The sequence below is a fragment of the Berghia stephanieae genome, chromosome 5 (genome assembly GCF_034508935.2).
Source record: "Berghia stephanieae isolate SIO BIC M18660-M18661 chromosome 5, UCSD_Bste_1.3, whole genome shotgun sequence".
NCBI classification, from domain to species: domain Eukaryota; kingdom Metazoa; phylum Mollusca; class Gastropoda; order Nudibranchia; family Aeolidiidae; genus Berghia; species Berghia stephanieae.
Window position 1 is genome coordinate 53,957,330 of NC_088364.1, and position 15,389 is coordinate 53,972,718.

General features: G+C 30.5%; 1 protein-coding gene across 4 annotated transcripts in view; it reads left to right on the plus strand.

Annotated features, from left to right (window-relative positions):
• Window positions 1–12,176, plus strand: part of LOC144973212 (multidrug resistance-associated protein 1-like) — a 74,967-nt gene extending 62,791 nt beyond the window's left edge. For all 4 annotated transcript variants that reach the window (XM_078915380.1, XM_078915382.1, XM_078915381.1 and 1 more), the window contains 8 exons: window positions 4,114–4,313; window positions 5,272–5,398; window positions 5,877–5,978; window positions 6,889–7,035; window positions 8,644–8,802; window positions 9,267–9,433; window positions 10,127–10,321; window positions 11,657–12,176. In XM_078915380.1, coding sequence (XP_078771506.1) covers window positions 4,114–4,313; window positions 5,272–5,398; window positions 5,877–5,978; window positions 6,889–7,035; window positions 8,644–8,802; window positions 9,267–9,433; window positions 10,127–10,321; window positions 11,657–11,768 — 1,209 coding nt within the window. In that variant the 3' untranslated portion in view covers window positions 11,769–12,176. The remainder of the gene's footprint in view (window positions 1–4,113; window positions 4,314–5,271; window positions 5,399–5,876; window positions 5,979–6,888; window positions 7,036–8,643; window positions 8,803–9,266; window positions 9,434–10,126; window positions 10,322–11,656) is intronic.
• The last annotated feature ends 3,213 nt before the right edge of the window (window positions 12,177–15,389 follow it).

Genomic DNA, 15,389 nt, shown 5'->3' on the forward strand with positions numbered 1-15,389 from the left:
TATTTCCCTTTTGAGTAATCGTTTTAAGAGCTCTGAAAGCCAGGTTTTGTTGCTTCAAGTTCGAATTTGTTAACAAGAATATGAATTAACCACTTTTTTTATCTTTTAAAAGTTTTGCCACTTCTTAGAACATATTTAAGGAGGCGATGTGGTCTTGTGATGTGACACTCGCTTTCGGATTGGAAGGTCCTGGGTTCGAGTCTCATTCAGTGCATAGTTGAGTCCTTGGAAAAGGCTCTTTACTTACATTCTCTCACCATACTCAGATGTAAAATTAGTACCTGGTCATTAACAGTTTGTCTCTGTCTGAAAAATTGTAATATCGCCTAACAGGCGTCTCGTTCTACATGTTACGTGTTGCTGTTTGTCGGGGACCCTTTGTAAAGCACTTTGAGCACGTTTAGTGGATATTGTTCTATATAAAAGCTCAATTTTAGAAAAATTATTTTATTTTTTAATTGATGAAATGAGACGATGCCATTTTCTCCCCAATGACACTTTCACTATCTCATATTTCCACTATGAGATTATTATGATATGATATCCAACATAATCTTTATTTCAGATTTCCAGCTGTGATGACGAAGAGTCTTGATTTTACATAAAAACAACCACTGACATGTGATTTTCTCTTTCTTTAGAAGAACATAATCGTATGATTTCAACTGTTATCTTTCAATAATCTGATGATTTCAAGAACTTCTCATTTTTCTCGTTAAAAAAAAAAAAATCATAATTATGATGTAAAGAAAGTGAAATTAATTTCAATATGAAGATTAAAACAATTTGTAGTTGTAAATTATATGTATTTCAATTCATAATTACTGAGAAGGTCAAAAACATTATCTATAATTGTAGTTTATTTGCTAGGTCTGAGGTCCAGTATAAAAATGCAAAGTTCAACACAAAATAATTGTCATGAATTCAAGAACGATTTTATTTTAAATATGAGAAAATTGTACTATTCAGTTTTTTCCCCTTTTCTTTTGGAGGGAGGGTGGGGGGAGTGAGTAATTTTTGAATAATTGACACATTGAATTATTCTAGTATAAATATGTGGGAGTCAGAGTAAACATAATACTGAAAATTAAATTTAAAGTATAAATGAAGAAATTTAAGAATAAGTAAAATGTTTTATTGAAGTGACTGAATGATGTTAAAAAAAATAATTGTATATATATATATATATATATATTTTATTGGGGGGGGGGGATGTTTTTGTTTTTGATTTTTGTTTTGATTAAAGTTTAGAAAACTCTGAAGTTCATAATACTGAATGTATGGAATTAAAACATACATTTAATCTATCAGGTTTACTGTGAAATAATATCGTGTTGAGATGATGTGTCACATATTAGTCAATTTATTTTTCTAATCATAAATGTAATGGTTATATCTAATAAGGGCTTTAATAATTTGCAAGTCAACGGTAGTTGTTAAATTTCTAAGAAAATTTTGTTTTTAGTTTGGTTATTGATTCCGTTTTTAATTCATTTTGAAATGAACACAATCTTTTCATTTAACACTCAATTTTCTTTTTTCAGACTTGCAAAATGAGATTTACCCTGTGCACGCTTTTCAAATTGATTTTTATGCTTTTTTTACCACCCGAAAACACAGTGTATTGAATTATTACCTTTGTCACACTTTTCTCCTTTTCTCATTCCATCCTTTCCTCCCTTCATATTTACAATTGCGGTCATATAAACTGATGATTATTTTATTTCTCAAATCGGGCTTATTTCTAACATATATCATTAAGAAAAAGCTAAAACTCAAAAGTCCGAGAAACAAGTTTCTCTTGCTTTTCCTTTAATTATATTATAACGCTGACATTAATATTTTGGGGCTGTAATAATGCTTTTATTCTAGCTAGTTTGTCGGGAATGAGAACCAGGCTAATTCTAATATCATTGAATGCTGGCTATTGTTACTGATGTTGAGTTGTAAAAAAAAAAAAACTGCAACCAATGATTTCTTTTTATTCTTGCCTCATTTAATTAATCCAAGGTTGCATTAACTCAGTGCAAGTTAAATCCAAAGTCTACTGCAATATTCTTTTTATACTCAATGGTAGTAGATGATATTTGTAATATTTAATAATAATAATAATAATAATAATAATAATAATAATAATAATAATAATAATAATAATAATAATAATAATAATAATAATAATAATAATAATAATAATAATCTTTATTGTCCAAATTAAAGGCAATTCATGTGAGGTAAACAATAGCTTTGAAAAAGTTTTTATTAAAGGGTGTCTCTGGAGCAAAGGATGCCTACATGCTTTTTTACCTTTTTTACCCTAAAAAATAATAATTAAAAAGGAAAAAAAAAACATTAAGAGAAAAAAAAACAAAAACAAAACAAAAAATCGCTGATGACTCCACAAGTTTTATTTTAAAGTAATTTTTTGTGTGAAATTAAACAGGAATCAAGGTTGAGCTGTAACTATCAAAAAAAAAAAAAAGAAGATAAATCCGAGGTCGTATTGACCAATACAAGTTAAATCCAAGGTCTACTGCAAAATTCTTATACTCAATAATAATATATGATATTTGTGATATTTAATAGCTTTGAAAGCAGTATATTAAAGAGTGCCTTTGCAGCAGAGGATACCCACATGCTTTGTTGCCTTCTTTCCCCTTTAAAAAAAGTAATAAATAAAAAAATAAAAAAGCAGTGAGAGAAAAAAAAATACTCTTGCTCATGTTTCCACAAGTTATATTTTAAAATAATGTTTCTTGTTTAAAATTAAACAGGAATCAAAGTTGAACTGTGAATGAAAGTTTAAAAAAAGATAAAAACAAATGTTTTTTTTAATTAGGAAAACCAAAACATAACAATAAAAAAATCGGAAACAAACTATAACAAATAAATACACAAGTAAATAAATGGAATGAAACAAACAGATGATTCCTCATAACATCAAAAGCTGTCAATGACGCTGAATAAGTGTGTAATTGTGGTACCCGAAAAAAAACTATCTGCTTTAGTGATTCATTATAATATGTATATATCTTGATTCTAGAATTTCAGGCCTATGTTCAAATTGAGTAATAAATCATCATTTTTTATTCAATGTGCATAGCTTTCTTTGGGGCTGACATGTACAGTCCCAGAAAAAAAAAGACAGCTCAAAAATGAACTGATTTTCACTTCAGGCCTAGAACACAGAAGATAGGAGTGGGATTTTTCATGGCCAGAATTAATAATTTGTCAGTGATGAAAAGAAATGAAATTTTGTTGGCATTTGATACCAACCCACATCACCTCATACTCTTCATTTCATCAATTAAAGAAATATAACAAAATGGAACTAAAATGAGTTCCAAATTTTATACAAATGAATATATATATTCAAAGTAAAAAGAAAGAAAATTTTACATTCAGCCACGACAGTTGTAAAACTTGATTTATATTGTTAAGATCTCTATCTTGTTTTCAAGTACCAATGAAATATAGTAGATCTAAAAAAATAAAAAGACAAAAGGGAAAAAGAAAGATTATTTTCTCATTGATTTATTATAAAAGTGACAAATTTGTTGATTTTACTTTTGTTTAAAGAAATTCCGAAAATGAGGGTGTCAGAGTTGCCCAGGTATTTGAATCCCTTTAAATATTAGGAAAAACAAAAGGAGTAAAATATAAACTACCAGATGGATGAAAATTAGAAATGTTCTAGTTATATATCAATTCTACCCGAATGTCTGTTTTGATGATATTTTTATAGATATGCATATGATTAGCTAATGATGAAAAAAAATTAGAAATAATTTAGATATATTTATACATTTGCATAAGACTGGCTACTGACATGGAAGATGAATTAACAATGGTTTTTACTGGATTATATATTACTGTAATTTTTAACGTTGGTTGATTGTTAAATTCTAAAATTGATTGTTAAATTCTAAAATTGGATTGTTAAGTTATAAAATGAATATAAAATTAGATTATATTATAATTTGAATTAAATACATTGAAAACTTTAGGGCTTAAGAGAGTAATTCATTCAATACTTGTTTTATTTTGTTACATTTAAAATATTTCCTTTACTAATTTTCTTTAACTTTTTTCACTTCCCCATTACTTTTTATTCAGAGGTTCTATGTAGCCACATCCCGTCAGCTAAAGAGACTTGAGTCTGTGACAAGGTCCCCAATCTACTCACACTTTGGTGAGTCTGTTACGGGAGCCATGACAATTAGAGCATTTGGCCAAGAAGCTCGTTTTGTTCGAGACTCACAGAGCAAAGTGGATGAGAATCAAGTTTGTCATTACCCCAGTCTGGTTGCCAATAGGTAGGAAAAATGAGAATTATATTTTCTTCGGGGTTTATTTTTTTAGATCCTTCCATTTATTTCTGTTACGTCGTGATTAGATCAGTTCATGACAGTATTGTCTTGTTCTGACAGGAAGAATGAAAGTTTAAGGAAAATAGAAACAATGGTTTAGGGTTTTAACTGTAAGTTGCTATATGTTAATAACTTTCTTCATATGGTGTCATTTTGATTCTTGTCATTATATTTTATGTACTTCAGAAAAAAAAAGTGATAACAATTGGATTATGTGATATTAATGTTATTTACCATCATTCTAGTGAATCGGACTCCATGTATGATTTCTTTATTATTCCATTCCAGATTTGTTCAATTGAATTTCAATATTTTTTCCCGGTATTAGCGCATGAAATTGCTGGATTTTTATTTTAATCACAGATTGGTGAAATAAGATTCCTTTTAATAATGATTTATAATATTTTGAATATTAGCAATTCAGAAAATTTAAATTTAGAGGTTTTCATGAAAATCGAAAACTTAAGAATACATCATTTGATGATGTATTATTAGTTTGAAAATGATTTAACATGATTGATTTTTTTGTATTTATGTGTTTATCACACGTTTGGCACAATCAGTTCTGTAAAGTATCTGACATCCAGTTTGTGGAAATTAAGAACATTTTATAAATGCATTAAAAAGATATGCTCTAGAAAAAAAAGCAGATATTAAATATTTGTGATTTAGAGTAATATTATTGTTTTTAAACTGCCGTAACTTTAAAGAGAATATTTGGAATGTAAAACCAACTTGATTGCTTAAGGTAAAAAGATTGATCAATCCTCTGAATCAAACCTTATCTATAAATCTTTTGTCAGCTTGGATGTAAACATTGGTTTTACTTATCACAGATTTTAAAGGGAGATTTATAACATTTACCAACATGTAAACATTTCTACGTTCCTTTTTTTGGAATCAGGTGGCTGGCTATCCGCTTAGAATTTGTGGGTAATTTCATTGTGTTCTTTGCCTCCCTGTTTGCTGTGATTGGTCGAGACCACCTGAGTCCTGGAATTGTTGGATTATCCATCAGTTACGCCATGAATGTAAGTTATTCAGCAGTGTACTTTAAGACAAATAAATTTATTACATTAGTATCGATCCTTTTTCAATAGTTACAATGTTATCTTGGAAGTGTGATAAAAGTTATGAATTCGTCCTTGAGCTGGATTACTACGTTTGCCTCTTCATATTGTCCAAATTAATTGTCATGCACATATTTCAAATCGATTTTTTGAGCATTCATAGTGTCTTTTTATAGGTCTCGACATTGTTCAATGATGTGATACCTGTAGTTAGGTTACTATAAGCTGAATGTATTGCCTTTTGACCTATTTATGACTTGTGCAAATAAAAACTTCATTTAAACATGATCTTATTTGTATGGATTCAAAATCTAGTCTTGTAATAGTAACATATCCTCTTTATACATTTTTAATCTCCATTTCTAATATTTCTGTCAGGTTTTATTTGCTTTGATTTAGAATGAAGATGTTTCATTGAAATAATTGTGTTTTGTTTTAGGTAACCCAAACACTCAACTGGATGGTTCGCATGACTTGCGAGTTAGAGACCAACATAGTAGCTGTTGAGAGGATCAAGGAATACACTGAAACAAAGCCAGAGGTAAAGATCTAGTTATTGCAGTAAATATTAATAATCCTCAGTGTCTTATTATCCACAGTTCTGTCTTTTTATCTCTCTCAGTAGTTCAGCAACACCTGATGAAATCCCCCTCCTCTCTGGGTGGGGTCTTTTATTCCTCCCATGGTGGTCAGGGAGGAGGGGGGATCACTTGCTGTGTCTTCTCTTCCCCCTATATCTGGTTTCTGAGTTGCTATCTGTCTTTTTCTTGGAATGGGATTACTTAGTTTTGTCCTGGCCCTTGCCGGAGTCCTTAGCTAGGAGGGAAACAGTAAAATGTATGGTTATAGTTTTGGGAGGTGTAAATCATTTTGATATATATTTTTAGATTTTTGTTTTGAATATATAATGGTTTGTAAACATTTGAGTGTGTTCCTCTTAGTGGAATCCTGTACTTATGACTGGATTAGAATTTTAGGCAATCTCAAAATAAGTAAACTGATTGTATGTTCTTGGAATCACCATCTGTTCCCTCTTTGAACAATTCCTCTTATTCTTACTTTTCCTCGTGTATTTCAGTTGTAAATCTAGAATTTTTTGACAATCCCATTTTCTTCCATTTTACTGGTGTTGAAATGACCTTAATGCAAGCGCCATAAAACGCTTAAAAACAGACATCCCCCTCCTCTCTCTCTCTCTCTCTTTTTCTCTCTCTCTCTCTCTCTCTCTCTCTCTCTCTCTCTCTCTCTCTCTCTTCTTCTTTCTATTTCTCTTCTCTCTCTCTCTCTCTCTCTCTCTCTCTCTCTCTCTCTCTCTCTCTCTCTCTCTCTTTCTCTCTCTCTCCTTGAAATCCTCATTGTATATTCATTTCTCACATAAACTACCTCGGTTCACTTTTTATCTTGTGCATTTGCTGGAACTTCAAAAATGGCTCACTATTTTCCCATCGCAGGCTGACTGGATAATAGAAGAGCACCGACCTGACAAGACATGGCCTCAAGAAGGAGTTATTGAATTCAAGAACTACCAAACAAGATACCGTGAAGGTCTTGACCTGGTACTAAAAGGCATTAGTTGTTCAATCAAAAAAGGGGAAAAGGTATTATTCCTTTTATCATTATTGAATATTCGTAAACAATTTGATATAATTTAGTTGTTCCTGAAAACATGATATGGAGTGAAACCTGTTTTAGCATAATAATGTGGATATTGGTCTTGTAGTGTGATACTGGACTTGCAGATCCTTGGTTCGAGTCCTGCTGTGAGTAGTGCAAAGTTTAGTCCTTGGAGAAGGTTATTTATTATCATTTGTGTGTATTCCTTTCTATTCCTCCTGTTGCTGGTGTCTGTATGAGACTTTTAGGTGCGGGTGGTTGGATGGGAGCATCACCCTTGAATCATATACCTATGATGTTTGCATGGGTGTACGATCCGATAGTGATGTCGTTTCTTCTTCTCTTTACTAGCCTATCCTGCTTCTTTGGTTTGTGATTGTATTTTTGACAGGGGATATTTTTTTTTCTGTAAATCTTCTGCCTGTTTGTTATTGGTTATTTATAATTTAGCTTATGATATCTTTAGGTTATAATTTTGATTTACATTTGTACTATTTTTGTTGGATTGCTTGTTTTTTTGTTTCAGCGGTCTCTCATATAACCTCAATTGTGTTGGAAGAAACCTAAAGCAACAAACAAAAAAAAGACTTTTAGGTGATCTCAAACCAAATACATTGATGGTGTGCTCTTGGAATCTACATCTGATTATTATTTGAATAATTCCCCTTTGTCTTACTTTTTCTTGAGTGTTTAAATTGTAATTCTAGGCCTTTTTTACTATCCCATTTTCTTCCTTTTTTACTGGCACTAATATGACTTAAATGCGTTGCAAGCGCCGTAAAACCCATTAAATAAAAATAAAAAAACAGGAAAAAATCAACATTATTATTATTATTATTATTATTATTATTATTATTACTATTATTATTATTATTATTATTATTATTATTATTATTATTATTATTATTATTATTATTATTATTATTATTATTATTATTATTATTATTATTATAATTATTATTATTTTTGTTGTTATCTAATCACTGCAATTCAACCATACATTTCCAGTTTTTTCAAGGTTGGGACTTGTAATGCTCCAAATAGTTAGCTAAAAATGTTAATGGACCCTTTATGATAATAAGATGACCTACTTTGTGCTTTATTTACAAAAGTGATTCCTGCTTCATCCGCATTCAAGATTGGCCATTAAAATATTGATTTTTATACTTCTTGATATTAAGATAGGCTTTGTTTCGTCTTTGCATTTTCACCTTAGCATTCACTTTCAGAAAAAAAATTATATTTCATCATGTCAAAGGGAATACTAAGCTGCTCGAAGCTTTTGACTAATAAGTAATGGATAAAAATGAATATATGATAAAAAAAAAAATAACAAAATGCTTAACACTAAACATTTTGGCCTTAAAACCCTCCTTCAGCTAATAACAAAAACAGTAAGAATGGTAATACATCACATAATACATGAAGTATTAACTTTTTTTGTTATTGACTGAAGAAGGGTTTTTAGCCTGAAACATTCGATTGTTACTATTTGGTTCTTTTTTGAAGCTGTAAGAATAATTTTTATACATTGATCCATCATGCCTATTTTCCCTCAAGGTTTTTGTTCAATCTTCATTTTTCTACTTCAGATTGGTATTGTGGGTCGTACAGGTGCTGGTAAATCATCCTTGACCCTTGGCTTGTTCCGAATCATCGAGTCCGCTGGTGGGAGCATTGAGGTGGATGGAGTGGACATTGCTAGCCTTGGACTGCATGACTTAAGATCAAAATTAACCATCATACCACAAGTAAGGAGCCTGGTTTTGTTTAAAGTCACTTGAAGCAAATTTCACAATTCAAATGAAATAAAGTTTATTCAGTCAGGATTGACACTACTAAAAATTCAGTCCATTGAAGTGTGATCAGAAAATGCCATGGATATGAAAAGTGATACTAAGCTGCTAGAAGCTGTGGATTGTAAAAAGTAATAAACAACAATGAATATGGCAGCTTCAAAAGAGAACAGAATACCAATCATGGGACGTTTTTGGCTCAAAAGCATTCTTTGACCAATGATAAAAACAATAAAAACATAAAAACATTATCAAGATCTATTTTTGTTGTTATTGTTTTTGTTGTCTGAAGAAGGGTTTTGAGCCCAAACGTCCCATATAATATTTGGTATTTTGTTCTCTTTTGAAGCTGTCATATTCCATTTTGTTTATTACTTTTTATGGATACAAAGGATATGAAGTTCTATATTATTTTACAGGAACCAGTCTTGTTTTCTGGAACTCTTCGTATGAATCTGGACCCATTTGACAAACACACTGATGAAGAATTGTGGTCAGCACTGGAAAACGCCTACCTCAAATCTTTTGTGACTGGACTGGCGGGACAATTACAATACGAGTGTGCTGAAGGAGGAGAGAATTTGAGGTATGGACAGCTTATTTAAATGTTTAAAAATTTTTAAAATTTTTTTATCCATTTATAGACATTAAGGATAAATAGGATATCCTATTGATGCTATGCATTTATGTAAAATACTCACCAACATCCACCTGTTGGATACGGATATAATTTACCAAGACACAAAACGGTGTAACCTTGAATGTTTTTTGTCTGATTGATAGAATTTAGTGATACCTAATCATAAAAATGGCTGGCTAAAAACATAACAAAGAGCTGAGTGATGTCAATTTCGTTCCATCCTTAGTTTTTCAAAACTTTTTTTTTCTCTCTTTTTTTTTACTTGAAAAAACTCCAAGCCTAGTTTTGTTCAGCACACATGGTCAGTGTTTCATATTAAACTTTATAATCCTATATATGTTTTTGAAATAAAAGAGGTTTTAATTTATTTTAAAACAGTGTCTAAGTAAGTTTGTCAACTCTTTTTATAATGCAGTATAGCCCACTTGTCATTAAGATCGATCATACAATTTGCCTTGATGACAAGTTTGACTTAAATCTCAAATCTTATTAACAAAATAATCAAGCTCAAATTAAAGAATCCCACTAGACTAAAATGCTCTCATGTCAAAAATGTATGAAGTCAAATCTGGTAGATAGTGGAGGATGGATTTGGTGGCTCCGTGACCATTTCACAAAGTTCTCTATTCCTCTCTTCAGTGTTGGACAGCGTCAATTGGTGTGCCTGGCCAGAGCATTGCTGCGTAAAACTCAGGTTTTGGTCTTAGACGAAGCAACAGCAGCCATTGACTTGGAGACAGACGACTTAATACAAGCCACCATAAGGACTCAATTTGAGCACTGTACTGTTCTCACAATTGCACACAGACTGAATACTATCATGGACTATACACGGTAAGTTGCAGTATTGTGTCGACTTGGAAATGTTTACAATTTTAGATAGAAAGCAGTTTCCATACTCTTCATGTAAATGGATATATTGAATTGTGCTACTCCATTGAAAACTGAATATGCTATTTCAGCAGTTAATAACCAAGACTATTTCCCTCTGCTTTTTCTCTGATAGGAAAACATCAAATAGGCTAGACCAGCCCATACAAAAATAATTGCAAGGGATCTTTTGACTCATCTTTTATTAGTTTTCAATTACATTTTGTCCAGTAACTCATAAGTAGCAAGTTTGTGCTAATTACATATGCTGGGTTAATCAATTATTCTCTGTCAATCATATCCATAATCTCATTCCTTTATAATGACCAAAGGATGTGTGTTTATAGAATTGATTGTCTGGCGATTCCTTGTCTTCTGTCTTTTCATATAAATTGGTTGCTTAGTGTCACTCAGTCACCAACTTCAGAGAAACAATATGCAAAATATGTCAATTTTTAGCTTTATTATTTATTTCAATAGTGCCCAATTGGAATGGGAAAAAAAACCAACAAACAACAAATCACTAACTGGATTGAGATTCACCCCAAAATTACAACAAAAAAAGGATGAAAAAATTCAGTTTTTCAAAAACAAAAATTGCAATAATCAGAAATTTACAGCGAGTGAAATCACTATATCTGGACTCTATTGTATAACTATTTACAAACAGGATTGGCAATGAATCTGTAATTATTGTTGAGAGAATGCTCTAATTGTCATTCTAGTCCTTCCTTAGTCTTAGACTGGATGACAATCACAAAAACCATTAATATGACATTTACATCAACGATATGTCCTTTGTTTTCAATTTGCAAGGAAAAATACAATCAGTTCCAAGAAATCTTGTCAACCTGAGAGTTCTCTGTATGTGCTATAATCAGAGGATAAGCCATTACTTACCACATTCACTCCTAAGTTCTCTTGATTATGAGATTGTAATTAATGCCTGCAATGATGAAGTTGATGTCAGACATTTATCTGGCCATAAAAATAAGATGGCAATGAACCATCAATTTTTCTCTTGGTAATAGGAAATATTTTAATTGGGACAATAAAAAGTCACCCATTTGATTTTTTCCTCCCACCTTTCCCCAAACAAACATCCTGCACGAAAAAAGATTTTGTTGCCATATGCTCAATGTTTATCATCAAACTTAAGTGCTATTATTTCAAATGCACAAGCTAATCCTTAATTTCGAAAGAAACCTGTTATTAATGTGAGACAATAGTTGCTGCATTTTACAAAATATCTAGATTGATAAAATGGTTATTTATTAAAAAATAAATTCTCTCCATTAGAATTATGGTTTTGGATGCTGGAGAAATTGCTGAATTCAAGCCACCTCAAGAATTACTGCAGGACTCTACATCTATATTTCATGGTATGGCTGCAGATGCTGGTCTCGTCTAGGGAGAATCCACTTTGATCAAAGCCACTGTACTATTTGGAAAATGATGGAGAACTCGCAATTGGTAATATATCTGTGTACTATTTCAGTAACACAAAGGTGACAAGAAGTATGCTTTGAAAAATTCCCCCTAAAAGGAAAGCAAAAAAAAAAAAAGAACAAAAAATAAACAAACGTAAAGGAAGTGAGCTAATACTGAGTTAAGCCCCAAGAAAACCGATGACATTTTTAGGACATGACTTGACACGCATCAAATTCCTTATTTATGGATTTTGTAGCATCTTTGTAGCGTGGAAAACGAGCCTTTTTTTATTAAACACATTTACTTTGGATCAGTATGGTATCTGGAAACTGGAAAGGAACATCCAGTCAAAAGATTGAAAAAAAAAAAAGAAGAAAAGAATATAAAACAGAGACAAATGAAACATCATTTTAGAATATACCATCATTGCTTTGTTCCAGCAAACGTGACAATGTCTAATTTTTATTTTATCATTGTGATATAATCATCCCTACATCATGTGTTGTAGATTATATTATTTCAATGACAGTTTTATAATGGACATTACAGTTCATACTTTTATGTGTGCGTTTTTTGTTTTGTTTTTATTTAAGTTTACATTGATATCCATGATATACCTTGACAATTGTGTAAATGTTTAATGTAATTTTTCAACATCAGTCAAATAAAGTCTTTGATATATTTTATTTCTTAAAGGAATAATTAATGTTGTTCTCTTTTCTATTTTGATGACATTATCTTAATCCTAAATAATGACATAATGTTTGACTAGTTCAATTATTTTAAGTTTTGTCCGTACAAATTATACCTTTAATTATTTTCATTGTATTTTATATTGATTGTTAAATTTGTTTTAAGAGGACCTTAAATTATTTCCGATCTTTTACTTTTGTAGATTTTCTGTTTCTAATCAAGAATTTTGTCGAGTTCTGATTTTTGATCTGGCATGGTATTTTAAGTTATTGTTTAATGAGAAAAAAATATAACATTTAATTTGCAGATTGGGATATTTTTACTTTGTTGAGTGTAATTTTTATATTTTATTTTACAAAGTAATGATGTTGAATTGATGGAATTCGGTCTCCTAATCATTGACACATACTTTGAAGTTATACTTTTGAAAGATTGCTTTTGCACTTTATTTTACCATTTTATATACATTTTAAAAATAAAATGGTAATACCTATTTCAGTGTTTGATGTTTTACACATTAAAAAAAGTTATAGTATATGGGAAATTCTTCTCTACACTGAATGACAAAGTAAGCTCTGAGTTTTCAATTTGTTTTAATTATTTTTTTTCTGTTTATTGTGGGACAATGAATGTTCATGACCTATTCTCGGCATTTGCTATTTTATCTAGTAAATTACTTTATATTAAATAAAAATAAAATGCCTCATTATTATTAGATGCTGTTTCAATTTTAAATGAAATTTATTTCTCAGATAAAACTATTGACTATTTCTTTTGGAAAATTTCGATCATTTTGAAATGATTCAATTGTTGGGCAGCAAACATGAAAAGCAAAAGGCAATGCGATTTGACTATTTTATCGCTTATATCCAATCTGGCTAATGTTTGAAATTGTGTCTTCAAATTATCTGAGTTTGATGGGCCATAAAATATTTTACATTTTTTCTAGTAATACATTATAATGTATCTGTCATCAGCAGTTGTGAAAATCATTTGATTTAAACATTTTTATTAAATTCATTCCTGTATTTTATTGTTGCTTGGACATATATATGTTATTATTTAGTATCTTATCAAAATTGTTAATTTTAGAGAAGTCAAGAAGTCAAGTTTATTAATTTTGTGCGCTTTGATGCTTTGCATATTTCGTTATTACAACATTGATCATTAGATACATGTAATACTATATAAAATTTTTATGCATATTCTTAAATCTACTAAGAGATTATGAAGCATATATAAATATATATTTTCTAAGCTATTTCCCTTTATTTCTATACAACAAAATGTTGCATCATATGCATTGTAAACACACACACACACACACACACACACACACACACACACATACATACACACACACTGTGACAATTCTGACTCGTCCTGGAGAGTCGGTAGATCAATGTAGCCCGAAACATCAACATAAAGAAAAGACAGAGGGAACTCGTTGATAAGTTTCCCTACAGATCAGGCCAATGCACTGAGCCCAGCCTGGAAGAGAAAAGAGAGAAGGTAGAAGGAGGTTGTACTTCACGTAATGACCATGATAGACAAACTAAATTAATAAAGAAAAATTACGATACATTTATTACAGGAACTAAATTACAACTACAACATAAATAAGAATGACACAGCTCTACTCATCCATTCATCCTACTTGTCTCTCCCCTGACATCCACAAATAAGGAACACCATAGCACATTTAAATAATAAAATAAAATAAAACACAACCGCTGTTTGCTGAATCGTGTTCAGTCGAGAAAAGAAACTCTTCTCCTCCCTCCTCGTGTGCATCGCTTTATATAGCGATGGTTCAACCATAGCAACCATACTGGGGCATCACAATAATAATAGTAATAATAATAATAATAATAATAATAATAATAATAATAATAATAATAATAATAATAATAATAATGATAATGAATAATAATAATAATAATATTAATAATAATAATAATAATGATAATAATGATAATGAATAATAATAATAATAATATTAATAATAATAATAATAATGATAATAATAATAATAATAATAATATACTTGTATAGCGCGTTTTCAAAGTTATTTAATGCTCATTGCGCTTTACATTGTTGTTATATTAAAAGATGCATTGTGCCACACAATCCACAAAGCCACCCACACACACATACACATACACACTTAGGGTTATAACCATATAATGTGTCTCAGATTAAAAATAGGCAGATGTGAAAAGGAAATGTTTTAGTTTTTATTTAAAAGAATTAATAGTTGGTTTTTCTCTGATTCTGGGAATAGAATTCCATATACGGGGTCCCATGACAGAAAATGATCGCCCGACAAAAACAATTGTATTTGAAAAGAGGAACTAAAAGTTTTATCAGATGATAATCTCAGTGTATAAGATGTTGCTTTACCTAATTGTACCACTTGCTTTCTGTTACTTAAGTAAGAAATCAGCCAGTTAAGGGCCTTTCCCACAATTCCAAAAGTCATGTTTAACCTTTACAGGAGTGTACCATGATCTATGGTGTCAAAAGCTGCAGATAGATCCAAAAGAACTGAATGACATTTTTTTGTGTTAATATTTTTAGGAAATTACTGAGAAAGCAGTGTTTTAGCTGCTTTTGCATTGTAATCATTACATGATAGAATTTAAATACGATATATCCATATTTGATACTGTGACAAATTAGGTCACCTAAAAGTGGCCGTCGGTGATTGGTCATCCAGTGGTCATTTAATAAAAAACAAATAATTAGAAGATTTGTAATGAAGTCTTCTTGCGTTTTTCGATGTGTCACACCACATCAGCTATTTATTATCAATCTTTCACTTTTATCCACCTTGCTTGATACCTTAACATGTCTATCGCTTAACTCCTTGAAAATAAAACTATTAGACAAACAAATAAATATATAA